Here is a 19475-nt window from a genome sequence, read left to right as displayed (position 1 = left end):
GAACTTTATAGGCTTCATTCGTTTCTCTCTACCTGTATGCCATTTTCTGTCTTTTGCTTGCATGCTTCCTATGCTCCATCTGCTTGTAAAGTCCCAATAAAAGAGACTGTGTTCTCCACCTCTCACTTCCTAGAGCTCTAGAGTCTAGATTTTCACTTCAATACATTGTCCTGATTTCCATGTGCCTGAGGCATGCTCCTATATGCATCTGGCAGAGGTGTGGGTCTCCTCCTTTAGACTAGAAGTACCTCAAGATTGCTCACATATTAGTTCGTTTAACACATAGTTATCAAAAGCTTAACATATGGCAAAAATTGAGCTAAGTTCTGGGTATGTGGAAATGACTAAGTATGATCTTTGTCATCAAAAAGCCTACAATCTAGTTGAAAAGTCAGATAACAAATCATTTCAATTGAATGTGACAAGTGCTATCATGCAAGAATGAATGAAATGTGGAGACAACTAAGATGAGAGAGATACTCAGATAGAAAGATGGTAAGAACGACCTCAAGGGAGGCTTTAAAAACTGAACTTTTCCTCCACCCCACTGCAAATTCTTACTCATCACAGACACTTCGGAAAAATTCAGGAGACAGGAGAAATTTACCCATAATTACACCATGCAGAATCAAGAACTACTAACGTTTTTATGATTTCCATTCATCTTGTTCCCTATGCACGTTTCATACAGTTGAGGCAGTTGGTATATATTATATCCTGCTTTGTAACTTATTTTTCATTGAGTTACAAAATTTCATATGCATCAATTAAAAGTTGCATAATATATAATTTAAAAATAATATTGTATTCGTTTGTTTACAAATGTCATGTATTTAATTTATATATCTTTAGTCTTTTTTCTGTACATACATATTCACCTATACATGGGTATATATCTTTGTTTTCTTTACAATATTGGGGTCATATGACCTTTATTGTTTTGTAATGTTTCTTCCATTTAATAATATCATAGACACTTTTTGTGTATATTAAAATTTTATTGTAAAATATGGTATGGATTAAAAAGAGTGTCCAAAACAATGTACATTTAAAAAAAATAACACAACAAATTCCCACATACCCTCTAACCAGGCTAAAAAATAGAACAGCACTATAGACCTAGAAGGCTCAGATATGCTCCTTTCAAATACTTCAAATATATGCCAAATAGTCACTGTCACGAATTTTAGGTTAAAGCATTTCCATGTTTTTAAAGAAACAGATTTTCCCTAAACAATGTATCATTTAATCTTGCCTTCTTTTGAATATTAAATAAATATTAAATAACACATACACACAAACATATATAGATATATATTTGATTGCTCTGGTGCTTTTACTATTATTCAACATTACGGTTTTGAGATTCTTCCATGTTGATCTGTGAAAATGTTAGTCCCTTTAATGATTTTCAGCAGGGGTCAGGGCACTTTTTCTGTAAAGGATCAGTTAGTAAACATCAGCAGGCCAAACCGTCTCTGTTGCAACCGCTCAACTCCACTGTTAGAGTGCAAGAGCAATTTTACACAATAGATACACAGATGGGTGTGACGTGTTCCAGTAAAGCTTTTATTTACAAGAACAGCTGACCTGTGGGCTGTAGTTTACTGCACACCTACTTTATAATCAGGTCATTTGATGCTAATACTTGATTGTGAGAAAAACATTTTATTTATTTTAGTTTTTTTTCTATTATAAACAAAACTGCCATAAACTTCTTTCGTGTCTCTTTAGTTCTTCTGGGTTAAATATTTAATGGTGGAATCGCTGGTTTCCAGGACACATTCATTTTCAACTTTAGCAGGTAATGTCAACCTGTTTTCCAAAATGATTTTATCAATGTACTCTCCCTCCAGTAGGGAACCGGGGCTTCCATTGCTCTGTATTTGTGATAGTTTTGATTTTTTGAAGTCTGATGTGTGTGAAATGCTCTATGGTCTTAAGCTGTAGTCTCTGGTTTTATTTTTCACTGGCTCCTAAAGATGATAAGAATCTCTTCATTTGACAATTGTGCTTCCCCTTACATGAAATTTCTACTGTATTTTTTTAACCTGTCAGTATATTAAGCTGGTTTTTAAAAATTTTTAGCAACTCCAGATACTCTCGATACTAGCATTTTATGTAGTTCTTGTTGTAAAGATCTTTGTTTTTTTTGTAATTTTTTTTTGAAAAATAACGTATCATTATTTTCTTTTATATTTTCTATCTTTTACTACTGTAAGGTCTTAAAAAATTCTTACACATTATCTTCTAAACATTTCAAAGGGTGTTTCTTCCTAACGTTTTTGATATATTTGAAACTGGTTACTTACCAATCTCATAAGGATAACCAATATCCCAGGACCTTATTTGACTCCTCTGAGTTTTCCATCAATCTGCAATGCCAGTTCTGGTAAAGAGTTTCCATATTTCAGAACTCCCATTTTCTCCCACTGGCACCAAACCACATCTTCTTATTTACTTTGCCTTATAAGTAATAATATTTGAAGGGCAAATCCTCCCATGTTTTTCTTCTTCAAGGGTGTTTTGGCTTCTCTTGAATCATGGAACTCCCATATAAATTTTAGTATCAGCTGTCAGTCCAATAGCCAACCAACCCAAAACCCATTTGAGAGTCTGACTGAATTGCACTGAGTTCATCAAAGATTTATGAAATCATATTTTTTTAATTGTGATCTTCATAATCCTAGCTCCGTAATTCGTAAGCACAGTGTATTGCTCCATTTATTTCAATCTTCCTTAGTGTTCTTCACTAAGGTTTTGTCATTTTCTGGATAAAGGTCTTCATTGCTAGGTACTTTATATTGTTAAGCTATTATAAAAGACAGCCTCCTTAAATTCAATTTGCTATCAGTTTGTTGAAGTAAAGAAATTTGATGGATTTTTATGTATAAATTTTGCAGCAGAAAGCTTGTTAAACTCTCTTAATTTATCAGTACTTTCTTCTGGAATTTCTACATGCACAATCGCACCATCTATAAAGAATGTCTTCTTTCTCAATCCTTGTATCTTTAATTTCTTTTTCTTGCCTTCCTGGGCCGGCTAGAATATTCAATGTAATGTTGAAGATAAGTGGATAGAACAGACCACCCTTATCCTGTTGCTAATCTTAAAGCGAATCCTTCAGTATCTCACCCCTGAGTATGAGTTGGCTGTGGAACCGCTGTACACATGCTTTATCAGCTTAAAGAAAGTCTTTTATTTGTATTTTACTAAGAGTTCTTCTCATAAAGTAGACACTGAATTTTAAAAATGCTTTTTGGGCAGCTATTGAAATAATCATAGGACTTTCTTCCTTTAAACAGTGTATTTGAGGAAATATATAATTGGACTATTTTAATGTTAAACTTTGCATTCGGAAATAAAACCAGCTTGGTCAGGTACCCATTTTATATGCTGCTAGATTTGGTTTGATGACACTTTGGTTAAGAATTTTACATCTACATCTGTGAGTGAGATAGGCCGGTTAAACTGAGTGTCAAGAGAATTCCACCTTTGTAAAATGGAGTGAGGAGTATTTCCTTTTTCCATTACCTAAAATAGTTTGAATAATACTGAAATTAATTCATCCTTGAATGTTTTATAGCACTTATTGGTAAACTTCACTTGGCCTGGAGGTTTATTTGTAGATCTTTTCACTATTGTCTTTATTTCTTAAAATAGTTTTCAGGTTTCTACTTTTTGAATCAATATTGGTGGCTTTTTTTTTCTAGATGGATCCATTTCATTAAAGTTTAAAAATGTATTGAGATAAAGGTGTTCATGTTATTTTCATCTTTCTGTGTCTGAAACTCATGTAATTGTCCTTTTATTAATTTATAACAGAGAGTTACACTTGTTCTTCCTGGTCCATTTCACTAGCAGTTTACCTAAAGTTCATAGATTTTCCCTTTGTGGATCTTCTCCATTTTATTTCTTTTAAATATCATTAACATCGGCTTCGTCATTACTGGTTTTTTCCTACTTTATTTATGGTGTTTTTACAACTTAGGATGGATGTTCAACTCATTCATTTTCAGGCTTTTTTTTCTTAATAAGATGCATTTTATACTATAAACTTCCTTTCTAAATGTATTGCACAGGGTGATATGTGATTCTTTAATTATTAATTCTAAACATTTTCTAATTCCCATTATGAGTTCCTCTTTGAACCATAGGTTAGATTATCAATATTTCTCATTTTTCAAGGTATATATTTTTTTGGTGACAATTTCTAACTTAATCACACTGTGGTCTGAGAATGTGGTCTACATGCTAAAAATTTCAGCTTCAATAAATTTTTGAGACCAACTTCATGGGCCATGCATAGATGGCCATTTTTTTTTTTAAGTCACCCAAGTGTTCTTGAAAAGAATGCTTTATCTCAAACTTTCAAGTAACGTTCCTCAAATTTTCTGTACCTTTACTTCCAGTTCTAGGACCTAGTGTGCCACGTCCCTGGGGAAGGCAGTTGATTCAGAAGCACTGAACTGGGTCTTGGCGATACTGAATCTTTGCCTTGGTGAGCCTTTGTGTTCAGGATGGGATGGTCTCTGTTGCCAAAGGATGGTGGGGATCTTTGCTTTATCTTTCAGATCTGAGACCCCCAATGAAGACAGCCAACCACACAGCAGTAAGAGAGTTTGTTTTCCAAGCTTTCTCCAACTTCCAAGAACATCAACTCATACTCTTTGTAGTGTTTCTCACCCTGTACACCCTAACTCTGGCTGGCAATGTCATCATTGTGGCTGTTATCCACGTTGACCAACACCTCCACACCCCAATGTACTTCTTTCTAAGTGTTCTCTCCACATCAGAGACTTTCTACTCCCTGGTCATTATCCCACGCATGCTTTGCAGCCTTGCAGGCCTAAGCCAGTCCATCTCCGTGGAGGGCTGTGGGGCTCAGCTCTTTTTCTTCCTCGGCTTCGCCATCACCAACTGCTTCCTGCTAGCAGTCATGGGGTATGACCGCTACGTGGCCATCTGCAACCCACTTCGGTACTCAGTCACTATGAGTTGGAGGGTCTGTACCATGCTGGCCTCCTCAGTCTGTACCACAGGGTTCTCACTCTCACTGGTTCAGGCCCTGGCCATCTTCAGACTGCCCTTTTGCAAGTCACTTATTAAGCATTTCTTCTGTGATGTTCAACCTGTGCTGGACCTGGCCTGTGCTACCCCAGTCATCAATGACATTTTGACCTTAATTATCAGCCTGTTGGCCATCATAGCACCTGCCACCTTCCTCTTCACCTCCTACGTCCTCATCATCTCCACCATCCTCAGGATCACCTCGGCTGAGGGCCGGAAGAAGGCCTTTGCCACCTGCGCCTCCCACCTCACGGTGGTCATTGTCCACTACGGCTGCGCCTCCATTGCCTACCTCAAGCCCAGGTCAGAGAACTCCCGGGATCAGGACCAGCTGATCTCAGTGACCTACACTGTCATCACCCCCCTACTGAACCCTGTGGTGTACACCCTGAGGAACAAAGATGTCCAGCATGCTCTACAAAGAGTGGTAGGTAGGAAATCCCTTCCCTAAGATAAAAATCTCTGCCCATATTGGCATGCATGTCTTTCAGATGGAAGCATATAGGTAAAATTACAGGGCCAGGGCTTCAAGTGCCTGGTGAAGTCTCATACATCACCGCCAGGTCCAGGGCAAAAGTAGAGCTGGGGCCAGCCTCTACTAATTGAGTCTCACTTCCTCAACCTCTATTAACATAATAGAAACATAGGTCACTCTGCATACCTGTAAACAGACACCCATTGGCCCTATTCCAGGAGATAATTACAAGGTCAGAGTGTGATCTCGTGTTCATCTCAAGCTTAAATTTAAAGTGACCAGTCCACTTTGCTGAAGTATAAACCACATTAAAATCACCACTCAACTGACTCTTCTTTTAACCCGTGTGAACAGAGCACACATGACTTGGTCTGATCCTTCGCGGCTTCTGGCTGAAGGTAAGAAGTCCTTGCAGGACTGAAAGAAATGTCTCCCTCATGGGCAGGACGAACAGGCTCAGAGGAACAGATGGACAGACAGCTCAGGGCAGAATGAACACTATGAAATTGGCTAAGACGAAACACAAAACAGCAGCAGATCCAAACTGGAGCTTCCAGTGACAGGAGAGTAAGAGAAGGTGGGAGGGCCAGGGGAGGGTCAGTAGGAGCAAAAAGAACTTAGGAAAGGTCCTTGAGACGGGAGCCTCTCTTGCCCTTTGTAAGCCCAGCCACAAAGACAAGGAAAGATAATTAAATGGGAGTATGAGAAAGAGTCGACATAACACCTTTCTGATAAATTGGGTCATTTCATTACTCCTGAAAAGCTGCAAGAAGTCAACAGTAAAGGATTTTGACATGAAAACTTTACTAAAACTAAAGTGACTGAGTTAAAAATGGATTAAAGACTATTTGCTGTTCCTCACTTCAAAAATATTAAAAAAGACTTTATAATAGGGGGAGTCTAGTAACCATAATATAGCTCATATAATTGTACATTAATGATAGCAAAATAAAAAAAATTAAAAAATCAGGGTGAACCTTAGAGTCTATTTGGGAGACAAAATAGATGCTGATTAAAACTATAATGATTAATAGAATCACTGAGCAAATAAAACTTATTATACTGAGCTATTTATAAAAAGGCACACAAGAAATGCATGAGCACACAGTATTCTCATTGTAGAGTATTTCTGAAACACAGGAATACCAAATAAAATGTGTAAACTGTGAATTTTATAGGCTACTGTATGCAGGCACATAAAAATCTAACTTTTAAAAAAGTTCTGCTCTTCGATCTATTTTGTAATTCTGAGCTCCCAATCTGAATGATGGAGAAAAAGCCATCTGTTCTTTTTCATGTAAGCAGACAATTTAGTGGTTAAGTCATTTTATGAGTAAAGACTATGCAATTCAAGGTCCTGCTTCTCCCCTTCTTCCCCATTATCCTTGGGGTAAATCAAGTTCTGGTCAAGGCTTCCAGTTTCTGTAGCAAGGAGGGAGAGGCACACGATCCTTGGCCACTCTGACCAGCTCCCATTGGATTCTATGGGATCAGCCTCGGTGGCACCCACTGTGATGACCCTGGTCTTGCCATGTTCTTCAGTCAGTGTGACCTCCTCTTCCTTGTGACTAGTCTAGGGCCACTGGCCCTCTCTCAGACACTTCCTGAGGTCACGCGGGCATTCAGGTGCACACTTGACACTGAAGTGGGGAGTGACTAGGCCTCAGTGAGGACTCACAAAGGGATCCCCCGGAAGCATCACTCACCTGTGTCCGCCCCACCAGGACTCAGGCTTTCTCTGAAAGGTTCCTCTGGGAGGTGAAGGGCACACCCTTTCTGCAGTTATCAGATCCCTTCTCCTCCTTGCCTTCAGCAGGGTTTAGCCAGTAAAGCGTGAGCCTGGGCCTCCCCTAATACCCAGCTAACCCTAGAGTTGTCTTCACAAAGCAGGATGCCTTCCTTTCAACAGAAGAACCTGAATTTTTCCTAACTCCAAAGTTATTTATTTATTTATACATTCAACACACAAAGTCTTTTAGTACTTAGACTTTTGATATTCAAAATTGTTCTTTAGAAAGTGAAAGAGGCTTTCCTCTCGAGGAAAGTTTGCTAAAGTTAAAACCTGTTTCAGTTCTTAAGACAAATATTTTAGTGATGAGTTAAGAAAAGTCCCTTTGAAATTCAAGTGACTTCTTTTTTTTCTGGATTCTTTGGGTTTACCCTTCTGAGGGGCAAGTAGTGAAGGTGCTTTGAAACAATGTGGATGGTGGAAACAATGTAGAATTTTTATTCTGTTGCATTTATATATTTATTCCATGTGTCAACATCAATTATAAGATTTTTTTATGTTTTATAATTGACTAGAGCTAGTTATCTGACATTATTCTTCAGAATTTTTTTTGGGGGGGGCACATTTTGTTTAAATTTTCATATAATTTTAGCAGTTGCTTCTTTTAATCCCCCTCACACCCCAACAAAGATCACATACTCAACACAGTTGCACACATACAAGCAAATCAACCTCTTGTATTATTTTATTGGAATCTATTGCACTTATAAAGTAATTTGTGGGAAATTGTATCTTAAAGATCTTGAGTCTCCCAATTCAAAAAAGTATTATTTTCCATTGGCTCAAGTCTCCTTTTCAATCAGACACTTTTACATTTTTCAATAATTTTTTTTCCTAAACGTTTTGTTTTACTTTCAAGCCCATGATCCATTTTGAGTTTTGTATAAGGTGTGAGGTCAGGGTTTAATTTTTGTTTATAGCTATCCAATTACTCCAGCCGTTTTTCCTAAAGGTGATCTCCTCCATTGAACTGAATTTGTATGTCTGTCAAAACTCAGTTGAGCACACTTCTGTGGATCAATTGCTGGGTTTTCGATTTTGTTCCAGTGATCTGTATGTCTACTGCTCCACCAGTACTACAATGTCCTGATCAATACAGCTGTATAATAAGCCTTAATATCAGCTAGAGTGATTCCTCTCACTTTATTCTTTGTTAAGATTGTTTTAGTCATTCTATGGCCTACGTGTTTCCACACCAGTTTTAGAATAACCTTGTCTATGTCTACAAAAAACCTTGTTGGCATTTTATAGGAATTGCATTAAATCTATTTAGATCAATGTAAGGAGAACTGATACCTTTACTATGTGGAGTCTTCCAATCCATTGATTGCAAGTGATAAGGAAAATATTCAACCCAGCCATCAAGGTCAGCAAACCGCTTTTCCCTCCGGCTGGCAAAGCCCTCCCAGCTCCCCCCTTCCCTCCTCCGGGCTCTTTTGCCCTGCGCATGCCAAAATGCCACATAGCAAAATAATATAAATTGCTCCCCTTGCTTGTGCTCAGGGCTCAGACCTTTGGAGATTTACTCTCCTCTGAGCCTGCCGGTGTAAAATAAAACCTCAACCCTCCAAGGCCTCCTAGTGCTGCTTGATTCTTCTGTCAGTGATCCAGAGCAGGTTTTCCAGTTTTTCTGTAACAGAAGCACAACGTGTCTCTCCATTTATTTGTCTTGATTTCTTTTATCATTTTGTAATTTTCAGCATACAAGTCTCCACGTTTTAAGTGTATACCTAAGAATTTCATTTTCTTTGGAGAAACTGTAAATGATATTGTGCTCCTGGTTTCCTCATGTTCAGTGTTAGGACAAAGAAATGTGATTGATTTTTACGTGTTAATACTGCATGTTGTGACCTCACTAGCTCTAGGATGTTTTTGTAGATACTTGGGTCTTTCTACATAGACAATTATGTCATTTGCATAAATAGGAACAGTTTTCTTTCTTACTTTCTGATATGCCTTTTATTTCCTTATCTTGTCTTATTGGAGTGACTAGGATGTCCATTACCATATTAATTAAGAGAGGTAAGAGCACACGTCCTTGCCTTGTTCCTGATCTTAGTGGCGAAGCATTCAGCCTTTCCCCATTAAGTATGATGCTATGGACAGGTCTTTTGGATATGATCTTTATTTGAATATGGTCTTTACCAAATTTATCAAATTCCTCTCTATTCTTAACTTGCTAAGAATGTTTGTCATGCACAGATGCTGGATTTTGTCAAATGTTTCTGTGTCAGTTAATAAAATTACATGATTTTTCTTCTTTAGCCTATGAAGATGATGGATACCATTGCTTTATTTGTGACTATTGATCCAGGATTGCATTCCTGGAATAAATCCAATCTGGTCGTGAAGTGTGATCCTTTTCATACATTGCTGGATTCGATTTTCTATTATTTTGTTAAGGAATTTTGCATCTAAGTTCATGAGGGATACTGATCTGCATTTTTATTTGTAGAGTCTTCATATGGTTTTGGTAACAGGATAATACAGGCCTCACAAATTATCAGCTCAGAGTGATTTGATAATTAACAGTTCTCTTTTGTTTCCTGGAAGACATTATGCAAACCTGATATTAATTTTTCTTTCAATGCCCCGTAGAATTCTCCAGTGAAACAGTCTGGACCTGGAAGTTCCTCTGTCAAGAGTTTTAAAATTATTAATCCAATTTCTTAATAGTTATAGGAGTACTAAGATTGTTGTCTATCTAATAGTTACAGGATTACTCAGATTACCTGGTTAAGTTTTGGTACTTTGAGTTTTTTGAAGATGTGATCTATTTATTTCAAGTTGGTGAATTTATAAACATACAGTTGCTTGAATATTTCCTTATTATCCTTTTAATAGCTGCAGAATCTGTAATGATAGCCCCTATTTCATCCTGATATTGGTGATTTATGTCTTTTAAAATTTTTGTTCGTTTAGATACTTCTCAATTTATTGATTTTTTTCAAAGGACTGTTTTGTTATATTGATTTTCTCTATTATTCTCCTATTTTTTATTTCATTGACTTTTGCTCTTTTCTTTGTTATTTCTTTCTGCTTGTTTTAGCTTTCTTTTGCTCTTCTTTCCTAGTTTCTCCTGGTAGCAACTTAGATTACTGATTTCTTTCCTCCTTTATGATGTAAGCATTTAGTGCCATAAATCCTCGTCAGCACTGTTTTAGTTGCATTCACATATATCATACATTCATTTTCATTATTTTCTATGTATTCACTTTATTTGAAAATTTGTCTTTGACCCATGGGTTTGTTAGTAGCTCACTGCTTTTCACATTTTTAGAGTTTTCCTATTGTCCTTCTGCTATGACTTTTAGCTTGCATCCCTGATATTTTGTCTGTTAGGAGACTGGATTCTATTTAAATCTTCTATTTTAGCAGGCAGTGCCCAGTGTAAAGTTAGCATACAGGGCCTAGGCCACTTCTGTGGGCTGTTTCCAGTGCCTGTTTAAATCTCAGGGCACTTTCTGTTATTTGAGTGTGCTGAGTTCATCTGAAGCTGTTGGAACTACCACTAGTCTCTGTTGGTGCTGCCTGAGGGGTAGAAAGGGTGTGTCCATGCAGGGCCTGATGCAGAGAAGGGTCTCAGCCTGTGGGCCGGCAGATTCCCTGGCCAGGTGCTGGTTAGGGTCATATACTCTGTGGGCGGGGCTACAATGCTTTTCTGACCAGTACTACACCCCCCACCCACTGTGTCTCTGGGTGGTGGAGAGGGAAAGGGGATTATCAATTCCACAGAGTCAAAGAGGCTTCCAGAACCTGGGTTTATTGTTGAGATCTGTACAAGTATTTCTGTTGGAGGAAAATCTCTGGCCTGCAGGGACAAAGCGACTTCCAGGGCCAGGCTGCTTGATGTATCTTCCCTGCTGCCCCTGTGGGTATCTCTCAGAGGGAGGGTGGTCACATGCCCTGCAGGGAGGGAGAACAATTTCCCTGACCATGTTAGCAAGGTCCCCTGATGGAGTCTCCTTGCTGGTGGTGCTGGGCTCACCTGGTGCTGTGGGTAAGACTTCTGTTTATTCCAGGATAGGAAGTAACCTACTTGGGCTGTCTTCTGTTGCTAGGTTGGGTGTCTGGGTGGCCTTATGGTGAGATGGCAAAAGTTAAGATTTCCTGCCACTGTGCTGTTCCTCCAGTTCTGGAGTCTAAAATAGGTTTGCCTTCCACCTGCCATTTCTCAGAGTTCTCCTTTGTTTGCTTCTTGGGTTATTTCCAGGGGTTATGGTTGTACTTAAGGAGGAGTGGTAGGGAGAAGTTTGTATCATGATTCATTTTTCTGTAATTTTTGCACAAGTCTTCATTCTTTGACATTGCTTGTAATTTTGCAATTAGAAATGTCTTTTTTCATTATATTTTTAATTGGCTCTTATGTCTATGTAGCTAGAATAATGACAAATTTGAACCCAGACCTGTTATGGAATCATTTTAATGCTGTAATAATTTTTAAGTAGATTCTTACAGTTTTTCCAGGTATATTATACCACCTGGAAATGATTATAAATCTACCTTTTCTTTTTCAGTTTTTATCCCTTTTAATTCTTTCTCTTGATTTAATTGTGTTGGTCAATATATGCAGAAAAAGGTAAGCAGTAAAGGGTATAGTAATCATTTTGTGTTGGTATTTTATTTAATGGGAGTATTTCTCATTTCCCTCTTTAAAGCATGATGACAGATTTTTAGTTGAGATACACACATTTTTATAATGTTAAGGAGTTATTCATCTTGGGTATTTTAAATGAAGAATGGATGTTACATTTTATCACATATCCTTTTCAGCATATGGAGAGAAAGGCATATACTTTTCCTTGCTTTATCTATTTATATGGTGAAATTTATTAACAGATTAAGAACATTCAGAGCCTTCTTTGTATAACTGGAATAACAGCTGATGTATAATGAACACTTACTTACTACATTTTTCTAAAAATGTATGTTAATTAACTCATTTTGTTAGGGGAGCATTCTTTATTTTCCTCTGTTCTTGACCCCGAGGAAGCTAAGAACTGAAGGGCAGAGAAAGAGTAGTGAAGCAGAGCAACAGTCTTGTGCAAAGTTACTTAATTGAAGAGACAAAGTACAAACGACCCCAGGGAGGACATGTGAGGTTGGGGCGCAGTTGGTTCGGAGATGCAGGGAAGTCAGAGGACAAAGTGAAGAAGGAATTTATTAAAGCGAGAGCGTCAGGGAATGACAGATCAGAATAATAAAGGAAGTTCATTGAACTGCTACTCAGCATGCGGCACATCCCCTGCTAACTCCTTAAGCCAGTGTCACCTGGCATCCAGTGTCTGCTTGGATCTGCACAGCGTGAGAACTGAGTCCCTACCACCCCAGGATTAGGGGGAGCCACAGAGCACTGGATGGAGTGAGATTAGGTTCTGCGAACTTCCTAGAGACAAAGAAAGGAGACTTTCAGGCAGACCACTAAAGAGCATGACCATGAGCTGCAGTTCCAACCTGGTTGCCCAGGCGACGGTAATTTGCAAGCCCAGGTCTGAGCTCTCAGCAACCTCTCCTTACTTATCCGAAATAGGACACAGGGAGTGAAGGTTTGAGCTTAAATCTGCAGAATGAGAATGACAAAGAACGGTAACAAAGAATTTAGCATTGGAAAAGCATACAGAGAAAACGTTAAGTTGAGCAGTGAGAAGTTTATTTCAAGCAAAAAGGTGCACACTTGGAGAAAGGGGAGTGTGGGCTACTTCAGAGAAGAGATGCGGAAAGACTGGGAAAAGCCTACACACTTAGAAAGTGTGGGTGACCTCAGAAAGAGGAGCACCTAAGGGTTTAGGTTCTGGGGTTTTATAGAAGCAACACTTAAAGGGGAGTGTGGACTTGTTAAGCGGCCCCAGAATGTTCATCTTTGATAAGACATCAAGTTTCTTCTTTTCACTTAACACAAGAAATGTACGGCTCTGATTTCTTCCCAGGATAGCAGTTTCTGTCAGGAAACCTACCAATCCAGACTGTCTGCCCTCCAAAGTGGGCGAAGTTATCATCTGTTTGATTAAAATGCAATCTTAGCTCTAAGATAGAATTCTTCTTGAATAAGCTGGGCTTTTTAGCAGGTGCTAATTGATACAATGAAAACATAGGTTATGCTGAGATACTCTTCTTTATCTGGGGGAGTATTCAACATTCCAACTCAAGTTGCTCCTGGCCTTCTGAGCTTTCTATTTTTTACTGGTTAACTCTTTGAGTCCCTCCTAATGGGCATTACTGGCCTTATTCTCTTTCCACGCTGCTCATATCTATTTTCCTAACAATTTCATATTAAAAATCCTAAGATTTCGATACTACTCTCCACTTGAATACTGTTGTTATGTACAGTTTACAGAAAGGGATACTGAGGCACCTAGAAGTTAAATAGCAGGCCTAAGACCATATAGTTTAAGAGTTCTGGATTCAAGATTTTTCTTCTTGGTTACATGCAATACTACATTACATTTTGCCATGATATACTATTTTTTAGTCTACTGCTAGTTTCTCTTTACTTAATGAAATCTATTTGCATTTTGTATGTGTGTGTGTACACATACATGTGTGTGCATTAATCAGATTTTTTCAATGCTGTACACTTCGTAAAATAATTTTAAGGGTTTTCTTTTTTCCTAGGACTGGTACCTTTAAAATACCATTGGAATAATTTATTACTTAAAGATTTGGTAGAATGATCCTCTGACTTTGTGTATCACTTTACAGCCTGGAATTATCTGAAGCTGAGACTTTTATTGTGGAGGGGTAGCTCTTTGATAACTTTCTCTATGACTTCTTCTAAAGAAAAGGTCACTTTAGATTGGTTCTTGTTGCTTTACGCTGATTATTCAGGGGAAATTCCAAATTTCTAATTCCAGCTGTGATATTTTCTTGATCCAGGCTTGTCTTTACTAGCTATATACTTTTGACATTTCCATCTAGATGTCTAGGATCACCCCAAATAAAACACATGAAAAAAAATCAATATACATTGCTCCAACTAGTCCATGGTACCTTCTCTACCCAGCTGTTCAATGTGAAAGCCAGTGAGTCTGTCCAATCCTCTCTTTTCCTCACAACACCCTGCCCCCTACGACTGACTCTGTCAGCACATTTGTATGTAAAATTGGATAAAAGACATACATACTACTAGGAAAACAGAGTACAGCAAACTAAGGTTACATGGAGAAAACCTTCAAGTAGAGATGTGGTAAATTGCACACAATGTCCCAAACTCTCACTAAGCTGTGCGTCGTAGATGGGCAGTACCTTAGGAGTGGTGTATTTATAAAAGAAGAGGAACAGGGACCATCTATGTGATCATGCAATAGAAGCTTCCTAGTTGAAAGAGCCTTGTGCTTTTTTTAAAAGGGAACATCAAGAGCTCAGCAGCTGGTGTCGGCCTGTTCTTCCCCTGGGGCACCGTGGATCTGCTGTTCAGCTCTCTGCCAAACTACTGCAAGGGGAGAGAAAATGAATATAGGAGGCCATTTAGACTGGTGTCTCCTGACAAGGTTCGTCGGCTCTACCTACAAAAGAGAATGTGAATTTATCCATTTCCTTCCTTCCCAACTGCAACTACTTTTATCCAGAAACAATCTTCTCCATCTACTCTCCTTTTTGATTCTGGTTCTTTTCCAATTCTTTACATAACAGCAAAGTTACATATGAAAAATGAACATCAGATCAGCCCCTTCTCCTAATTAAAACTATCCAATGAATTCCCATTGCACTTGGGAGAAAATCCACTTTCCTCATGATGGCCTGAAAGGCCTGTGCATGCCACTGCGTGCCACCAAGAATGACCTCATCTCTCACAGCTAAATGCTGACCTACTTCCAGGGACGACTCACTTAAATCCCTGTTTTAGAAGCAATGGAATGTTCTATTGGTAAGTGATACGTGTTTGCAGAAAAACAAAGCACAGGTCAAAAGGATGGTCTTCCCTGGCAGCAGGCAAAGTAGCTCCTTTAGGTGGGGTGGTCAGGGAAGGCTTTTCTGAGGAGGTGATGTCTGAGCAGGAGAGTGGACGAAGCGAAGGTATGAGTGTGCCACACGAGAACCTGGGGGAAGAGTGCCCCAGGCTGAGGTGAGAGCAAGGGAAAGGCCCTGTGAGGGGGAGGGGTCACCTCAGCATGTGTGAGGCACAACAACCCAGCAAGTGTGGCCGGACATAATAACCAAGGCAGTAAGGGGAAGATTCCAACTGTGCTCTGATAAGCTAAGGTAAGGATCTTGAACTTCATTCTAAGAGGGATGGAAAGTCATTGTACGGGTATCTGAGCAAGGGGATTAACTTGATTTGACTAGTGCACTGAAATCTTCACTCTGTTGCTACTGTATGGAAAATCAACCCCCAGCGCCGAAGGGGAAGTAGGGAGAGAGGGCAGTCAGGACCGTGTTGCTGGGATCCGCATCCAGGTGATGGTAGCTCAGAACAGGGCCCGCCTCTGAGTGAGGAGGTGACCGGTTCAGCTGAGGACATCTTCTGTATGACATGCCAAGTAGAGATCAAAGTAGAGACAACTGGCTGATTGTTGGACTGACAACTTTAGAGTTTGGGAAGAAGTGTGGATTGGAGATTTAACTTTGGAAACTGTTTAAAGCCAAAAGAGGAAGAGATCACTAGGTTTTAAGTGGAAATACAGAAGTGGTCTGTGGCTGAAATTTGAGGTATGCCAGCATCAAGAAATTGAAGAAAAGAGTCAAGAAAAAGGATACTAGGGGGGAAAAAACTGTGAATGAAAATTATAAAAATGATTTAAAAAGTCTGTCCTAGGAGCCTTGTGAAAAAAGGTTACTGAGAAAGAAATTAATCATTTGCATCAAATACTGCTGATGTAAGTGGATGGGTAAATGTGGCGGTGGGTATATGTCCTTAATCTCTTCTAATTGCTTTCAATTCTTAACAAAAGAGCAAACAAAATCATGTGCTACAAATATGGATTGAGGAAGAACTTCTGGAAACCGGAGGGTAGAAGACAATGTGTGCGAGATGCACAAGAGGGACAGAGAGCAGACGGTAGGCAGGAAGCACAGCAAGGCTGCCCAGCAAGAGCAAGACCCACTTACTGTTAAGTGTCATGAATTTCAGGTAAGGCCATGAGGGGTTGTGGTCACCAATTCCAATTTGTGTGGGGATGTTTTCACCCTGTAGGACCAACCAATTCTCTGACACCAGCTGGGTGTCCTACAATCCAACTTAGTTCTGGCAGTATTTACCCAGAGATTAGCATCAGATCACACAGGTTAAGGGCTTAGTCCTGCAAGACTGCCTTCCAACAATTTCAGATGCCAGTTGCAAGCCCAGGTCATCACCTATACTTCTGACTGACAGGCTATAAATCAGAGGTTCCCATGACCCCCTCCTTGGGTTCCATTAATTTGCTATAATGGTTCACAGAACTCAGAAAACCCATTCACTCACTAAATTACAAATTTATTACAATGCCTATTAAAGGATGCAAATCAGTAGCTAGATGAAGAGACACATACGTCAAGATTCCAAACAAAGGAGCTTCTGTCATGAGTTTGGGGCTCAGCATGACAGCATGCAGATTATGTTCTGGTTCCCCAACCTGGAAGCTATCTGAACCCCATTCTTTTGGGTTTTTATGGAGGCTTCACTACATAGGCACACTGGGGATTGGTTCAACCTCTAGCCCTCTTCTCTTCCCCGGAGGTCAGAGGGCTGGGAAAATTCTAGCCCTTTAACCACATGGTTCTCCAGCCACCAGCCTCCATCCTTAGGTGTTTTCCAATTGTCATCTCATTAACATAAACTCAGTTACATTGAAAGGGGGTTGTTATAAATAAATAACAAGATACTCATTTCACCCTGAAGGTTCTGAAGCCGAATACAAGAGAACAAATATTATAACAAAAGATGCTCCCATCGCTCTTATCACTCAGGAAATTCCAAGGGTTGGGAGCTGTGAGCCAGGAGGCCTGGAGGAGGACATATACATACGAGAAATGTCTGGTCATCTGAATGACCGAACGTACACTTCTTTTAAATCACAACATTGCAACCAATCATCATATCATGTGTTTCTCACCAGTGAAGTTCAGCTTCATCTGTGCTCCATGCAAGAGAAAAATTTGATTTAACCAAGGCTGGTATTATGCTAGGTAGGACGGTGACAGGTAAATTAGAAGTAAAACGCAGGGCAATAACTAAAATAATAGTCTGTGGAGTCCTAACATTTCAGTATGAGATCCTGAAAATGAGAGAAACAAACAGAATGTGGGACTTTACAAATTGAGAAATTATTTGGGTTACTGAGGGTTCCAGCAAGAATGAGCTGGAATGATAAGTGATAAAAAAAAATAATAGCTCTTTAGAAAATAAAACAGAAGATACCCCGTTTCTAAATGAAACAACAGATCAAATACATGAGCCTAGGAAATGAGCATTTTCTATATGAAGAATAATTTTAGAACTCTACTGAAACTCATAAAAGAAGACAAACATTTCCTTTTAAATTTACTTTGGGTAGAAAGCATCAATGTTGTGAAGACTAAAGATGTTTATTCTCCTTAAACTTCTATGAACAGAATGAGAAGTTAATAAAAATAGCATTACTTGTTAAATGTGAGAGCAACTAGGAAAATTCCAAAGGAGAATAATCGGGAGTCAGGCACATGTAACATTGGGCAGCATACTGTAGAAAACAACATGAGATGTTTTAATTATTCAATATGTGGTGTTGAGACAATGGCCTAGTTATTGGGAATAAGAAAAGGTACATCCTGTTTGATTTTAGGAAGTATATCTAACTTTGTTTCTTACAACCAGTTAAATTCCAAATGAATCATGTATCAAAACATAAGAAGTATAGATGAAAACACAGGTACTCTTTAAAAATAATCTTGGAGTTAGGAAGACCCCAATACACATGTAAATATAATACTAATAAAATTTCAAACCTATAAACTCAGAAAAAAATGATTAAAGAAAAATATTTGTAACATGTGTAATAAAAGGCTTCTTTTCTTATTAGAGAACTTGCGAGAAAATGACAATAGGAGAAATAAAAATAAAGGTGAGTGGAGCTCTTGAGTGATGAGTTCCCAAATATTTATTTTACTGTTAACACTTCACAATTTACCTATTTTAAACATAGTGTTTTGCAACTATAAAGCATTACATTAAAAATGATTTTAAAAACAAAACACTTTTAAATAAAGATCACAGCATAAGGTCACAAAACCCTGCAGGCTCACTGGAACTGATGGCTTCAGAACCTTCTTGTCAGCTTAGCCAGGTTCTTAATTTCAAAATTGCTCAGAATTTTTGTTTGCCTTTTATGGTTATCATCTAGTGTACTAAATGTATACTTCTTTTATTTCGAGCTCACAATGTCATCTCAAGATTAGCAGATCTAGATTCTCTAGATTCACACATCCCCTTCTATTTTCCAAGAATCCCTGGAACTTAAGCATTTCAAAAAGAGTCGTCTGGGTTACATGAACACCTAGCTAGGGAGAATGAAGATTTTGGTTAGTCTAATTTTGATTTTGTTTCTTGTTTTGATTTGAGGACAGCTAGCCCAAACTGTACTTTAGAAGATACTGGTCATCTGCTAATTTGGGTGGCAGACTGTTTTTTCAAAAAAATGGACGTAACAGCTCCCATCCACATGCTCTTGCAGGGCACCACCCCTGCCCCCCTGTAAGAGGTGAAGTTTGTGCCCCCTCCTAGAGGCTGGGTGGGCCTTTGTGACTGCCTGGGCCAAATCAGGGTAGTGGAAATGATGTCGTGTGGCTTCTAAGACTAGGTCACCAAGGACTGTGCAGCTGGCCAGGCCCTCTGGTGGGTGCCTGCTCATGGAGTCCAGAGCCCAGGCTGTGAGGAAGCCGAGGCCACACCGAGAAACTTTGTGCTGCTGTTTTAGTCGACAGTCAGTATCAAGGGGCTGGCATGTGAATAAGCAAACCCCAGCCACCTCGTGACCACAACTACATGAGACCCCATGTGAGAACAGAGGTGAATGAAAAAGGGCTGCCATTGCTTTATGTCACTAAGCTCGGGGTAGTTTGTTACACCACAGACTGGAACATCCAAGTTTCAGTACCAGCTACTTTGGATGTGGACAACGTGCAGGTGGACAAGCCTACCGAGGCCATGCCAGCCTGAGGCAAAGGCACGCCCTCCCAGGAGCACAG

At 39.1% G+C, this 19475-nt stretch overlaps 1 protein-coding gene across 2 annotated transcripts; it reads left to right on the top strand.

Annotated features, from left to right (window-relative positions):
• The first annotated feature begins 1602 nt into the window (after positions 1–1602).
• On the top strand, positions 1603–6504 carry LOC118930757 (olfactory receptor 10J1-like). Of its 2 annotated transcripts, XM_057494929.1 has the most exons (3): positions 1603–1804; positions 4575–5497; positions 5900–6504. In XM_057494929.1, exons 1-3 carry the CDS (start codon positions 1756–1758, stop codon positions 5918–5920), a joined length of 993 nt encoding a protein of 330 aa, XP_057350912.1. In that variant the 5' UTR covers positions 1603–1755; the 3' UTR covers positions 5921–6504. The 2 variants fall into 2 exon arrangements, with proteins under 2 accessions (XP_057350912.1, XP_057350911.1); XM_057494928.1 differs by having other exon boundaries at positions 4575–6504.
• Positions 6505–19475: the final 12971 nt, after the last annotated feature.

Source organism: Manis pentadactyla, chromosome 19 (assembly GCF_030020395.1).
Source record: "Manis pentadactyla isolate mManPen7 chromosome 19, mManPen7.hap1, whole genome shotgun sequence".
Lineage (NCBI taxonomy): Eukaryota > Metazoa > Chordata > Mammalia > Pholidota > Manidae > Manis > Manis pentadactyla.
This window is presented reverse-complemented; position numbering and strand designations above follow the sequence as displayed.

What these genes read in the sequence shown, in the direction of transcription:
- LOC118930757 (XM_057494928.1), top strand. Translation starts at nt 1,756, where the DNA reads ATGGTGGAATCGCTGGTTTCCAGGACACATTCATTTTCAACTTTAGCA. An exon ending in TTCATTTTCAACTTTAGCAG is followed by an intron (nt 1,805 to 4,574) that starts GTAATGTCAACC and finishes TTTATCTTTCAG; the next exon opens with ATCTGAGACCCCCAATGAAG.